Below are 14,034 nucleotides of genomic sequence, written 5' to 3'. Positions count from 1 at the left end.
TTTTGTCATCTATTCTAGTACCTGCAAGATCATAAAATGAGGAAGTGGCAAAGTTGGTTTTGTATAAAGTGTCTGTAAATACACAGGTAGACGGCGGAGTGTATTGAAAGCACGTGTTTGGAATTTTTGCGTTGACCTTGAACTCCAACAGTCAAAGCGCTGATGGTCCAGAGCTCTGCTCCGTGGCCGGCGAGCCCCGCGAGCCCGGTCGCCACGCCCCAGCTGGGAGCCGCAGGATCGACCGCCACTGTGGTTTAATAGCGGCCCCGTGCGGCAGCGTAGGGAACTGCAGGTGTCCACCGGCTAACTCGGCCCCTGGGCAGAAACTCGAGTGCAGTGGGTCAGGGGCACACTCCATCCTGGTTCCACTCTGGGAAGTGGGGTGCAGGGTAACAGGCCACTCCTTCTGGCATGCACTGGATCACCCTCTGGGGTGCTCACAACGCAGGGACTTCGCGGGAGGAGGGCAATGAAGAGTTCATGGGATTTGTGAAGGTTCAACTTTGGCAATTAAAGCCAGTTCTCCAAAACGTGATTGCTCTCTGTCACCTCCATCTCCATCATCCTTTTAATTTTCTTCGCTCTGGTGGTGGTAAAGAGCATCCCATCATGGGTTGTTTTTCCCCTTCAGGATCTTATTTGCTCCTGTTCTTCCCCATCTCACTTTTCCCCATCATCCACCCACATTCTCAAGCCAAAACCTTGAGTCAGCCCTAAATTCCTCTCTCCTCTCCCTCTACATGAGCAGGGCCTGTTGTCTCAACTCCCAAACACATCTTTTACCCTCCACCCCCGTGGTCCAAACTACTAATGTCTGTCTCTGGAAGCTCCCATAGATCTCCCTCCATCCCTGCTAATCTGTATCCCTGCTCACATGCACACCTAGAGACAAGGACCCTCCTGAAACATGAATCAATTCTGGCATCCCCTGTTGAGAAGCTGGCTCCTTCCCACCTCCCCAACCTCCTCTGTTTACTAGATTTCAGCCACGTGGGCCAGTGTCTTCTTGACCATGTCAAGCCCTTTTGCGCGGCCTAAGGGAAGGCTCTCCCTCGGGATGACTGCCTCACTCTCAGCCTTCAGGTCTCAGTTCAAACCTCTCTGGCCTTCAAGGAGTGGCTGTATCTAAATTAGGACCCCACACCTAATTACTCCTGCCACTTTCTCTTTCCTATCACCATGTTTTCCCCTTAATAGCAACTTTGTAAGATAATGGAAGATTCCAGTATTTATTTATAGTTTGTCCATTCCACTGGAATAGAAGTTCCAAAAAGCAGAGACTGTGTTTATTTTGATCACAGTTAAACACTAGGTTAAAGTCCTAGCACATTGCAGACTGTCAGTTTAGAGAAGTCATTCAATAAATATATTTGAGTTAATATATTTCTTCTGTTAAAAAAAGGGGGGGGTAAACATGGCTACTACACCATGGAAACACATCAGGAGGTATGAAAATTACACAGTAGGGATTCATCCAGTTAAAGTAACAGCACGAATTTTACATGAAGTCAGACAAACCCCTTCCCTAAAATATAATAAGCAATCCTCTGGGCTTACTTGCTTTAGGAATGGGACACATCTACCAGAAGTAGGTTTAAAAAAACAAACAAACAGGTGGTAGAACTGAAATAGGGACATTCAGGGAAATGAGTAATGTTATACTAAGTATTGTTTATAAATCCAGATCATAATTCAAAGTACATTACAAAAGTGAAAATCTAAAGTACAGTATTCTTGTAACTTTCACACAAATAAAACTTCTAGAAGAGCTAGGGCCTGGGAATACAACTTTTGCATGGTTGGCAGGAATTCTGCCTTTTGGAAAGAACAAAAATTTTATCCCCAGAGAAAGCATGTCTTTTAAAAAATTGATTTCACAGTAACTATTCTATTCTATACATTTTGAGTAATCTTTATATTACTTTCAGGCATATCAAATTAATTCATTTATTTCCCTGTTAATAAAGAAAAGGTACATTCACAGAATTAGTGCATTTAGAATAAAAAGTAAACAGAGGAAACAGGAGACCTGGAGTCAGTAATGTCTTCAAGGACAAATTTGATCACCTAAAAACACACTTTTGCTGATTCTCAGCTGCTCTTCTCATACTTAATGTTTCACATATGGCCAGCTTTTCAGGAAAGCCCAACACAGGATTATCCAAAAGTATGTTGCAACTTTCAGGATGCTGGTGTAGGGTCTGTAGAGTGTGATGTGTGATAGTAAGAAAGCCCTTTCAACTTTGATGTTCAAGGCCAGGAGCATCGGTCTCCCCATGGGTATCCATCCTGGATTCTTAAGGTTAGATTTCATCGGGTAAGAGAGCACTTCGTTCTTCTTCTGTGCTGAGGATATTCTGGAGTTTAGATCTGCATTGAAGAGAAAAAGAGGAGAACCTTAACATTTCTCATCTTAAAAGGCACCTGGGTGGCTCAGTCGGTTAAGCGTCCGACATCGGCTCAGGCCATGATCTCCCGGTTTGTGGGTTCGAGCCCCGTGTCGGGCTCTGTGCTGATAGCTAGCTCAGAACGGGAAGCCTGCTTCAGATTCTGTGTCTCCCTCTCTCTCTGCCCTCCCTTGCTTACGCTGTCTCTCTCTCTCTCTCAAAAATAAATAAAACATTTAAAAAAATTTCAAATATTTCTCATCTTAAAAAAACCCAGTACCTGCATCTCTACCTTTCCCCCTAAATGTACCTACCAAGCGATGAGGCTTACAATGCTCAGAAATCTGCTGACTGAAGGATGAGTGTAAAATGATTATTTCTTTTCCACTTCCCCGGGGTTAACTTTTCTTTTTTTAATGCTTATTTATTTTGAGAGACAGAGAGTGCACAAGCAGGGGAGGGTCAGAGAGAGAGAGAGAGAGGGAGAGAGAGAGAGAGAGAGAGAATCCCAAAGAGGCTCCACAAGTCAGTGCAAAGCCCACAAGGGGCTGGAACTCACGAGCCCAACTGTGAGATCATGACCTGAGCCAAAATCAAGAGTCTGATGCTTAACCAACTGAGCCACCCAGGTGTTTAAAAGGCAGACTTTTTTTTTTTTTATCATATATTTATTTTTGAGAAACAGAGAGAGACACAGCATGAGCAGGGGAGGGACAGAGAGAAGGGGAGATACAGACTCTGAAGCAGGCTCCAGGCTCTGTGCTGACAGCTCAGGGCTCAAACCCAACAAACTGCGAGATCATGACCTGGGCTGAAGTTGGATGCTTAACTGACTGAACCACCCAGGTGCCCCAAAAGGCTGACTTTTAAAGGGAAAAAAATTAGCTCAAGAACTGACCATACCTTTTTCTCCGGGAGTGCTCCCACAGGTAAAATAGGCCCATCACTAATCCCTGCAACATAATTAAAGAAACGGTTAATGACAATGCTCTAAGTCACACTTCTCCACGAATGTAAGGAAGAGGAAAACAAAAGACTGACAACTCACACTTGTCAAAGCCCAAAGACCTTGCACAGCGGCTGCCCATTCAAAACCAATTTTCTCATACAGAAATCCACCCAGTGTGGGTCCTATAAAAGCACTAACAACGAAAAGAAGAAAGCGTATTAAATGGTGTAAAAAAAAATATTTCTAAAGGCTGCATGATCCCTCAATCGTAGATCTTCATTAAATTGGAACTGCAAGGGGCGCCTGGGTGGCTCAGTTGGTTAAGCATCCTACTTCAGCTCAGGTCATGATCTCACGGTTTGTGGGTTTGAGCCCCGCGTCAGGCTCTGTGCTGACAGCTAGTTCAGAGCCTGGAGCCTGTCTTTGGATTCTGTGTCTCCCTCCCTGTCCCTCCCCTGCTCACGCTGTCTCTCAAAAATAAACAGAACATTAAAAAAAAGATACAAAATAAGTAAATTGGAACTGTAAGTACTAAAGACAGAAACCAACTCTTGTGGGGAACCATTGGGTGTGACAAAACAATGCTACCTGATAATAATGACGTTTAAATCTTTTTAAACAATCCTAAAATTATAACTGCTTCTAAAAAGTTGGTGTCTTACATAAAAATTTTAAAAAGGTGACATGCACGCAAAAGAATCCTTATATTATTCCCTCTATCGTTCTCAATAATTGTATTTAAAAGAACTTAAGTCTGTACATATTTATGGGGATGGTCTACAATTCCAGCATACAGTTATTCCTCAGAACTAGAAAAGAATAAAAACAAAACAAATGAATGAGGAGTACTGAGCCATGCTCCTGTTAAAAGAACTTTGAAAGATCACTTAAGACAACATGTATGGGGACCACTTTGATTAGGTATTAAACTGTTGGTATAACCACCGATCTTGGAGTCAGAGGGTGTGGGTTAGAACCTCAGCTCTGCCCAAATGAATGAGGTGCCTTTGGGCAACTCTTCAGACCTCTCAGTGTCAATGTCTTTCTGCAAATGTATGTATTTTCCATCTTGCAGGTGTGAATGAAATGGTTACTCACCCAACTGACCACATGGCACTGAAGAGACCTGACACAAGTCCTAAGGTACTTAATCCTTCTTCAAATCCATTTTCGCTGCAAAGAGACAAGAGTAGATCTGTTATGAATAGGGAAACTTGTGTGAAAGCCAAGAACAGTGTGTGCCGGATAAGCTAAAGAGACTGGGAGTAATCTGGGGGCACCTGGGTAGCTCGGCCAAGTGGCTGACTTTGGCTTAGGTCATGATCTCACAGTTCAGCCCCACGTTGGGCTCTGTGCTGACATCTCAGAGCCTGGAGCTTGCTTCAGATTCTGCATCTCCCTCTCTTTGCCCCTCCCCGGCTCACACTCTGTCTCCCCAAAATGAATAAACGTTAAAAAAAATAGAGAGAGACCATGGGCATGAAGGAAGGCACTAGTTGGAATGAGCACTGGGTGTTATATGGAAACCAACTTGACAATAAACTATTGAAAAATAAATACAATAAAATAAATAAAAACAAACTTTACACACACACACAAAAAGAATGAGTGGTGCCTATCCCATTTCCATCTCTTGAGTCCTGGATGGGTGAACCTTGACTACGGAAGAACCATCAGACAGAACACTTTGTTTCTAAGATAAAAGCTAATCTAATTTGAAGGAATTTTCAGTTATGTTTACTCCATGGTTTTCTAAAATTAATCTTATTGCATATCTAAAATAGGATATTAAGAATCATGACCCGCTTGCATGAAGTCTCATAAAAATATACAATAAAGAAATTCTTTTTTTTTTAATGATTTATTTATTTTTGAGAAGAGAGGGTGAGTATAGGAGGGGTAAAAAGAGAGGGACAGATGACCAGATTTGGGCTCCCTGCTGACAGCAGCAAGCCCATGTAGGGCTTGAACTCATGAACTCGCGAGATCATGACCAGAGCCAAAGTCGGACGCTAAACTGACTGAGCTACTCAGGTGCCCCCTAATTTAAAAAAAAGTCTTAAAATGAGATAAACATGCAAAAAGAATAATGGGCAACTTTTAGAAAACACCGAGGCCACTCCCTAGTCCTCAGAAATATGTTGGATCGACCCCACTGATATCTCCCAGCTCTGGTTCATGTGGAGTTCTTCATCATCATGCCTCGTAAACAACACGGATGGCCAAGTGAGAAAAGCCTGGCTCTTTGGTCTTCCTCCTGTTTCCACCATAGAGCCCTTAACACCCTTGGAATTTCCTAAGTCACTCAAATAATTTCAAGTACCTTTTTTTTTTTTTTTTAATGTTTTATTTATTTCTAGGAGAGAGAGAGACAGCGTGAGCACGGGAGGGTCAGAGAGGGAGACACAGACTCCGAAACAGGCTCCAGGCTCTGAGCTGGCAGTCAGCACAGAGCCCGACGCGGGGCTCGAACCCACGAACCGCGAGAACATGACCCAAGTGGAAGTCGGACGCTTAACCGACTAAGCCACCCAGGCGCCCCACAAGTACCTTTTTTTATGTTAATGTGATGAATTTTAGGGGCTGGTCACCCAGAGAGACAACCGTGTGATTGGAGGGGTTAGAACTCCCAAACCCAGAACCCTCCCACCTCTGAAGAGGGGCCGGTGGCTGAAGATGGAATTAGTGGCCAATGGTGAGTGATTACTCAATCATGGATTTGTAGGTGTCCAGAAAAACCCCAAAAGGACAGGGTGAGAGGGATACTGAGTTGGTAAACCAGAACCTTTCCACATGCCAGTGTGCCGGGGCCCCAAAACCACGAGGGTAAAAGTTCTTTTGTTCAGGTTACTCAACACGTCTTTTCATCTGGCTGTTGATTCATATCCTTTCATCTCTTTTGTAACAAATCATTAAATCTAACGAGTACACTGGATTCCTGAGTTCTATGAGTCACTCTAGTAAATTAGATGAACTTTAAGGAGGTCATCAAGGTAACCTCTGATTGACAGGCCAGTTGGTCAGAAGCACGTGTAACAACTGGACTTGCAACTAGCAGGTGAAGCAGAGGGAAGTCTGTGGGATGGAGCCCTTCACCTGTGGGATCCGATGTTATCGCTGGATGGTGCACTGTAGGACACCTCGCTGGTTTTGGAGAATTGCTTGGTGGTGTGGGGACTGCCCCTTCCCCCTCCTGTCCCCTCCAGAAATGGGACTAGAATCCTTGTACCTGGTCACTATATGCCCTTGTATGGACCTTCTCCATGAGAAGGAAGCACTGAGGTCTTTCCATTGTGCTTTAGCTTTTCAGAAGTATATCTGTTCCTGGCATCAACCAAGTCAAGCCTCCATCCACAACTCATTTTATCTATCATTGTATTAATAGTACTGTATACAGTAAAACCTTGAGTTCCAAGTGACTTGTTCTATGAGTGTTCTGCAAGATGATCAAACATGTCTAACAAATTTTAACTTGATGAATAATAGGATGTGACACCGAATGTCACATGATCACAACCGAGGAATGGCGTTCTCTCTCTCTCTCGCTATAGGATTGTGCTGATCATCAATGCAATGTCACATTTCCTCAAAATCCTCAAAAAGAGGCAAAGGCAAGTGTCATTGGATAGGTTCCTTGTTAACACTGCACAAAAAGAAAAAGATTCCATTGAGCCAATAGATAGACCCTAGTGACAGTGAAAGTCGTCCTACACAATAACCCTCCTCTCTCTTGTCTCTCTCACACTTGCCACAAATGTTTTCAAAGGTAAGTGCGGGTTAATTTGTTTACTTTTCTTTATATTTTATAGTTTATTATTTTGGATTACATTACAGTATTGTAATCACTTTTATATGAATATTTTTGGGTTGTGAAACGAATCATCTGAGTTTCCATCATTTCGTAAGGGGAAATTCGCTTTGATATACAAGCACTTTGGATTATAAGCATGTTTCTGGAATGAATTATGGTCACAAACCAAGGTTTTACTGTATTTTCATTTAAATTGCAGTTTTAATGCATATAGTATTTGTACCAGAATATTGTGTGACCTAAAATCATGAAGATTTGGTCTTGTGGGGAAAAAAAATCCAACATCCTACAAAACTGAGAAATTCAAGAACACCGGCAAGGCTCACTGCTATCTGCAACAAAGCCCCTCAAGCACAGAAGTCACTTACTATGCGCAAGCGAGAATCTCCGGGAACGTTGGAATTATACTCATTCCAGCAGAGATGCCATTCAAGACTAGTATCAGCACCAGCAGCCAGAGCTGACTGCAAAAGGGTTTTGGAAAATGAAACAAAACAAAACAACGTTAGCATGTTGATAAGACACAGAGCTCAAGTTAAGGAGGGCAGGCCGAATCCCAGAAGAGCTTGCTTCAGGCCTCATTCCCATCAGATCCCACTTCATTCAAAGACCGCACCTCTAGCTCCTCCCACTTTGAGGGGGTTGGGGGATTAATTTACCACAATACCCCAATTTCTTTGGTCACACATGTCACGTGCCCTCTTATCACCACATGAAATCTTTTCAAAATTGGGTATTTGTTAATGCCGCTCCTTCAATCACTTGGCTTTGAAATTCAATTGGCAGAAAAAAATGGTATAGAAGGGAAGTGGTAAAGAAAGACAGGAAACTAATTTGCTCCATTTCTTGCACTGTGCTAGTTACTTAACATCCATTACCGCATTGAATCCTTGCAGCAATATTCTGCCAAGTAAGCACCATTATCCGCTCCTTTTTGGAGATAAGAAAACAGAGGCTCTTGGAAACTAAAGGATTTGCCCAAGTTCACATATCTAGTAAGTGGCAAAGCAAAATGCAAACCCAAATGTGAAGGACTCTGAGATCCTTGCTCTTTCTGTGTCACGCTTTATCCCCCAGAACCAGCTGAAAAGCTCTCAGCTCCCTGTATTTTAGCAAATAAAGTACATTTACTAGGCTCTAATGAGCAGGTACTACATGATAAAGAAACAAAGAAACAAAAAAACAATTTGATCCCAGCCTCAAGGATTGAGGAGTAGAAAAAGCAAAAACACATTTTAAGAACTATCAGCGAAGGGAGGCAGCAACAAATGCTATTCTGAAAACAAAGTACAAACAAGTGTGCAATTGAAACATAAAGGGAGAAGCATTTTTTTGCATTTGATACAGACGTGATGCACTTCTATTTGCTTGTACCAGTGCTAGCTCCTAAATAAGGGAGAACACCGCCAGCCCAACCAACAGTGCAATATAGTCCTAAATCAAAGTGATTATTTAAATAATTAGGTTTGAAATACAAAACCATACTAGCATCACACAAAGTTTCTTAAATAATTCTTAATGCTATTCAGCCAAAAATACAGAAGAAGGAAAAAAAATTACCTTTGAATGTGCATGATTGGGATAGGTCCCAAGAGCACGTAGCATCCTGCTGTGATTATGTTTCCCCAAACCAGAAACCATTTCCTGAGATGCTGGTAAAGAGAAGCAGAGTCCAAAAAATCCCTGAGAGGGAAAGCCCCTCCATAATCAAAGCATATACACAAAAATCATTGAAGAACACCAACCATGGCATTTAAAAATCCAAATAAGTGCAGAAAATGAAACTTTACATTTAAAGAGAAAATAGGTAAGTGGTAAACCGAAAAGCAAGCCAATATACCCCAAGATAGGGAATTTCTAAGGACAAGGATTCCTCGGGAAGGGCGTGTATTATAGATTTTACACATGATGAACTATCCCCAAAGTAACAATTTAAAAAGCAGTCATCTTGGGGCACCCGGATGGCTCAGTCAGTTAAGCATCTGACTTTGGTTTAGGTCATGATCTCACGGTTGGTGAGTTTGAGCCTCACGTCGGGCTCTGTGCTGACAGCTCAGAGTCTGGTGCCCGTTCTGGATTCTTTGTCTCCCTCTCTCTCCCAGTCTCTCTTTCTGCCCCTCTCTCACTAGCACGGTGTCTCTTTCTCTCAAAAAAATGAATGAACATTTTTAAAAAATTAAAAAATAAAAATAAAAAGCAGACATCATAAAGCACCACTTGGTAGATACGGTTCCTGAAAACTTCACATTATTTAAAAGCACCCAATAAAATTATTCCTTCAAAACCACTTGAAAGCAGGCTGAAAATTCTAGGGGTAAAATATCTGCTCAGTTATAGAAGACCGTCTTAAAAGAAGCCCCACTCTTTAAGACACTTGCTTTTTGTCACCTGGATTACGAAGTAATCTCCATGTAATTTAGGCCTTGATAAGTATTTATGCAAGTTTAATGAAGAGGGAAATGCAAACAAGTAAAAAGCACTAAAGCCACAGAAGTTTGGGATTTGGTTAACAGTACTTACGAGTACTGTATGCCAGGCATCTGGAGTGAATGGCTTAGACCTAAGCAAAGGAGAACACAAGGGAATTTCTCTCAGGACAGCTACAGGATCACCAATGTACATCTTTCATTCCCACGGAAAAAAAACTAAATTATCTCCTCTCAGTCTGACCATATCCTAACTACCTCTGGGACTCTGCCGTAATTATTTTATTTTTTTTAATGCTTATTTATTTTTGAGAGAGAGAGCATGAGCAGGGCGAGGGCAGAGAGAGAATCCCACTAACAGTGCAGAGCTCTGTGGGGCTCGAACTCACGATCTGTGATATCGTGACCTGAGCTGAAATTGAGAGCCAGACGTTCCACTGAACGAGCCACCCAGGCGCCCCCCTGTCCTAATTATTAAGGCAGATCCATGTGTTTTGCATCGAGTGAGTTTCTTCCTTACGAGTGTCTAATCCAATAGTTTTCAATAGTCTTGTTAGCACAGACCCCATGTTCGCCAGAAGCAGCAATTAAAAGTAAATGTTCTCAGAGTGACGGCAGATAGGAAGGCACTGGGACCCCTCCATCAACTCCAAAAACTGAATATAGTAGAATGTAAATGTTCTCACCCCCTCAAATAAAATTAAAAAAAAAAGAGATAATATAGAGGTGATGGATGTGTTAATTAACTCAATGGAGGACATCCTTTCCCAACGTATTCGGATCTCGAATCACCATGATGCACACTTTCAATATCTTACAATTTTATTTCTCAATTAAAGAGTAATAAGCTAAAATTTTTCTTTTAAATTGAATGTCAATTCTAATCAATGGATCTCTAGAGTTCCAGACAAATGGCTAGAAAGCCCACCCGTCTAAATATACAAAAGTGTTTCTCAAATGTAGATTAAGTATACGTACTGGTATTTTATCACTCAGTAAACCAAACAGTGGTGACGAAATGGAGTAAGATAGTGCCAAACCCAGGAATACGAGTCCCACATAGCCAGCTGGTAAATTAAACTGTAAAAGAATTTTTTTATTAGAGTCACGTATTTAAGTCATGTTTTAAATAAACAAAAATATTTTTTTATTTTTTTATGTTTTATTTTTTTCTGGGACAGAGAGAGACAGCGTGAGCAGGGGAGGGTCAGAGAGAGAGGGAGACACAGAATCTGAAAGAGGCTCCAGGCTCTGAGCTGGCAGTCAGCACAGAGCCCGACGCGGGGCTCGAACCCACGAACCGTGAGATCATGACCTGAGCCGAAGTCAGACACTTACCCGACTGAGCCACCCAGGCGCCCCACAAAAATATTTTTTATAGTTGATTTCTTTATTTTAAGAGAGAGAGAGAATGAACAAGTTGGGGGAGGGCAGAGAGAGGGAGGGAGAGAGAGAATCCCAAGGAGGGTCTGTGCTATCAGTGCAGGGACCAATGCCGGGCTGGAACTCACAAACCGTTGAGACCATGACCTGAGCCGAAATCAAGAGCTGGATGCTTAACTGACGGAGCCACCCACGTGCCCCAAACATAAATCGCTTCTGCCCACTTCTTCAGCTCTTGTTATCCATCATGAGCCCACTATTAACACTTAGCCATACTTCCTAATTTTGGTTGTACATTTTTAAATGGATTACTTTTTCTCTATGAGGGGAAAAAAATCTAACCAGAGGTCCAAAGTCCTAGATATCTTGTTTTGCAGCATTTGATACTATATATATAATTTTGTGTCTATGAATCATAGTATTTTTATGTTTAAACCAGTGCTGCATAAACTTTGTGTGCATTAGGATGACCCAGAGAAATTTTTTTAATGTTTATTTATTTATTTATTTATTTAGAGAGAGAGGGCATGAGAGCAGGGGAAGGGCAGAGAGAAAGGGAGAGACAGAGAATCCCAAACAGCACAGAGCCAGACACAGGGCTTGAACCTTGAGATCATGCCCTGAACAGAAATCAAAAGTCAGTTACTTAACTGACTGAGACACCTAGGCACTGCCCAGAGAACCTTTTAAAACAGTTTCTTAGTTGGATCCAAGTGCTAACATGCCTTGGTTCAAGGGATGGGGCCAAAAAAAAAAAAAAGTTCTTAGATTTCAGCCCTAGAATTTCTGATTCAAAAGGCATGAGATGGGGCCAGACAATCTGATTTCTAATAGGCAACTAATAGGCAACTAGGTGATGTTTACTGTCCAGGGACTGAAATACACTGGTGTGAAAAACATGAAGGATATTATCTATTGTATCCATTTCAAAGGGATGTTACAGAGATCTAATTAGATTAGATCTAATTTAATTAGATCTAAAGGGATCTAATTTAAAGAATTACATTGTATGACACTTTACAAAAGGCTCTTAAAACAGTAAGTTACCACATCACTTTGTGACACTGTTACAAACAGTATGATACAAACACCTTGATTTGGTTAACGGAGTTGTTTTCATTTCCTTAATTTCCTTAACTGATTTTCTTAAGTAAGCACGTGAGATTTATATAGTAGGAGTCCATATACGTTTCAACAATTTGATAACAAATTAGTCTTTAAAGAAAGACTAATCTTTTTTTTTTTTTTAATGTTTTATTTATTTCTAGGAGAGAGAGAGAGACAGCGTGAGCAGGGGAGGGTCAGAGAGAGAGGGAGTCACAGACTGAAACGGGCTCCAGGCTCTGAGCTGGCAGTCAGCACAGAGCCCGACGCGGGGCTCGAACCCACGAACCGCGAGATCATGACCTAAGCAAAAGTCGGATGCTTAACCAACTAAGCCACCCAGGCGCCCCATAAAGAAAGACTAATCTTATCTTTAAAGAAAGATACCAAGAGGAAGAAAAAAGTCAGACGTTTGTCTTCTCCCAATTTTATAAATGGTCAAGACAGTGTGGAGCGCTCCCGGCCTAAAAGGCTGGGGGGCCAATAGTGGACAGTGAACTGCCAATTCAAACAACTGGTGAGAAGTAAGAAGAACGGCAGTAGGATAAAAACTGTCTATAGAAAAACAGGAAAAGTCAAAGATGTATTTCTGAGTGTATTTAGAAAATGACACTTGTAATGATTTCTTATGAAATAGACATGAGCAACTTGGATTCACCAGACATTGGCTAAGTAGGCAGAAATTCTTAAGAGGGTACAAAAAAGGACTCCTGGTGCTACACTGTTGATGGTGTGATTGGAATGTGTCCTCAAAAACACAAAATGGGTTTCTTGTTACCTCATGGATGCTCACTGCTTAAGCAAGATATTACATTATTTTCGAAATCTCAGGCAAGGCACCAAAATGACAGTGTCCACGTTTACCTTTTGGGGTATTTCACCAACACAAAACTATCCCAAGTTACGCTGAGGAGTTGTGGTAACTGTGGTAACTGTGCTTTTTTAATGCCAGTACCTCACATAAAGTCAGCAAGGCCTGCAATTAGATTTCTACCTTTATAAATACGTTAAGCCTTCACTATAATTAACTACCAGAGTTGGTAATGTATTCTATCACATTACTGATAACCTTTTTTTCAGAAATATCTAAGAGCGGGGTGCCTGGGTGGCTCAGTCGGTGAAACCTCTGACTCTTCAGTTCAGGTCATGATCCCAGGGTCATGGGATCGAAACCCGCACTGGCCCCATTTCAGGTTCTGCACTGAGCATGGAACCTGCTTCAGATTCTCTCCCTCCACCCCTCTCCCTCACTCATGCTCTTCCTCTCTAAATTAAAAAAAAAAGATATCTAAGAGCAAATCTCTACAACACACTCTTACATTCAGCATTTATTTTCCAGCACTATAAAAAAAAGGGAGAGAGAAAGACTCTTCTCTCAGATTAATATATTCCATAGTCATTCAATTATATGTAACAGCCTAAAAAGTAAGTGGACCCACAGGGGATCTGTTAGTGAAGAACATTACATGAGCTACGGAGCACCCCAAATGCCTCACTGGAATTCAAACAAGTAGAGGAAAAGTGTCCTTGTCCAGCAGTGAGGATGATACCCAAGCCGGACGTGTGATAACTCAAGTAAGATCTTAAAAAGGAGACCAATGTTTGGGCCACTTGGTGAAAAGCTTCTTTCACTTGCCCTGAATCAGACCCCTGGTGAAAGGGATGGCACAGAGTGAGAGCACATGGCCTGTGCTGGGTTGTAGTTCTCATTCTGTCTCCTTCTCACAGCCACTCGGAGGTCTTTCTACAGAGCAGGGGCCCAGAGCAAGCAAGTGTATCCACCTTCTACTGTGCAAAGACCACTGACAGGCAGAGTACTCACCTTCTCCAGAACAAAGAGGGACAGAGTAGGATCAAGGAAGCCAAAGCATGAGCTGAGGGAGTTGATGACGAAGGCTATAAGCGCAACCTTGGGTAACGTGATGAGTTTCCAGAATGAGTGTTCCCCAGGATCAGAGTCTGTGGGTAAAAAAT

The 14,034-nt window shown here is 42.0% G+C and overlaps 1 protein-coding gene across 1 annotated transcript in view; it reads right to left on the bottom strand.

The window, feature by feature from the left end:
* Positions 1-1,217: 1,217 nt before the first annotated feature.
* The window catches only part of SLC18B1 (solute carrier family 18 member B1), a 28,787-nt gene continuing 15,970 nt past the window's right edge, over positions 1,218-14,034 (bottom strand). The window contains exons 7-14 of the mRNA XM_039242024.1: positions 13,883-14,019; positions 10,552-10,653; positions 8,708-8,799; positions 7,516-7,611; positions 4,435-4,509; positions 3,436-3,529; positions 3,291-3,340; positions 1,218-2,370 (exon numbers count right to left, since the gene is read on the bottom strand). Coding sequence (XP_039097955.1) covers positions 2,304-2,370; positions 3,291-3,340; positions 3,436-3,529; positions 4,435-4,509; positions 7,516-7,611; positions 8,708-8,799; positions 10,552-10,653; positions 13,883-14,019 — 713 coding nt within the window. The 3' untranslated portion in view covers positions 1,218-2,303. The remainder of the gene's footprint in view (positions 2,371-3,290; positions 3,341-3,435; positions 3,530-4,434; positions 4,510-7,515; positions 7,612-8,707; positions 8,800-10,551; positions 10,654-13,882; positions 14,020-14,034) is intronic.

The sequence above is a fragment of the Hyaena hyaena genome, unplaced genomic scaffold, assembly GCF_003009895.1.
Source record: "Hyaena hyaena isolate Hyena2069 unplaced genomic scaffold, ASM300989v1 scaffold_204, whole genome shotgun sequence".
Lineage (NCBI taxonomy): Eukaryota > Metazoa > Chordata > Mammalia > Carnivora > Hyaenidae > Hyaena > Hyaena hyaena.
This window is presented reverse-complemented; position numbering and strand designations above follow the sequence as displayed.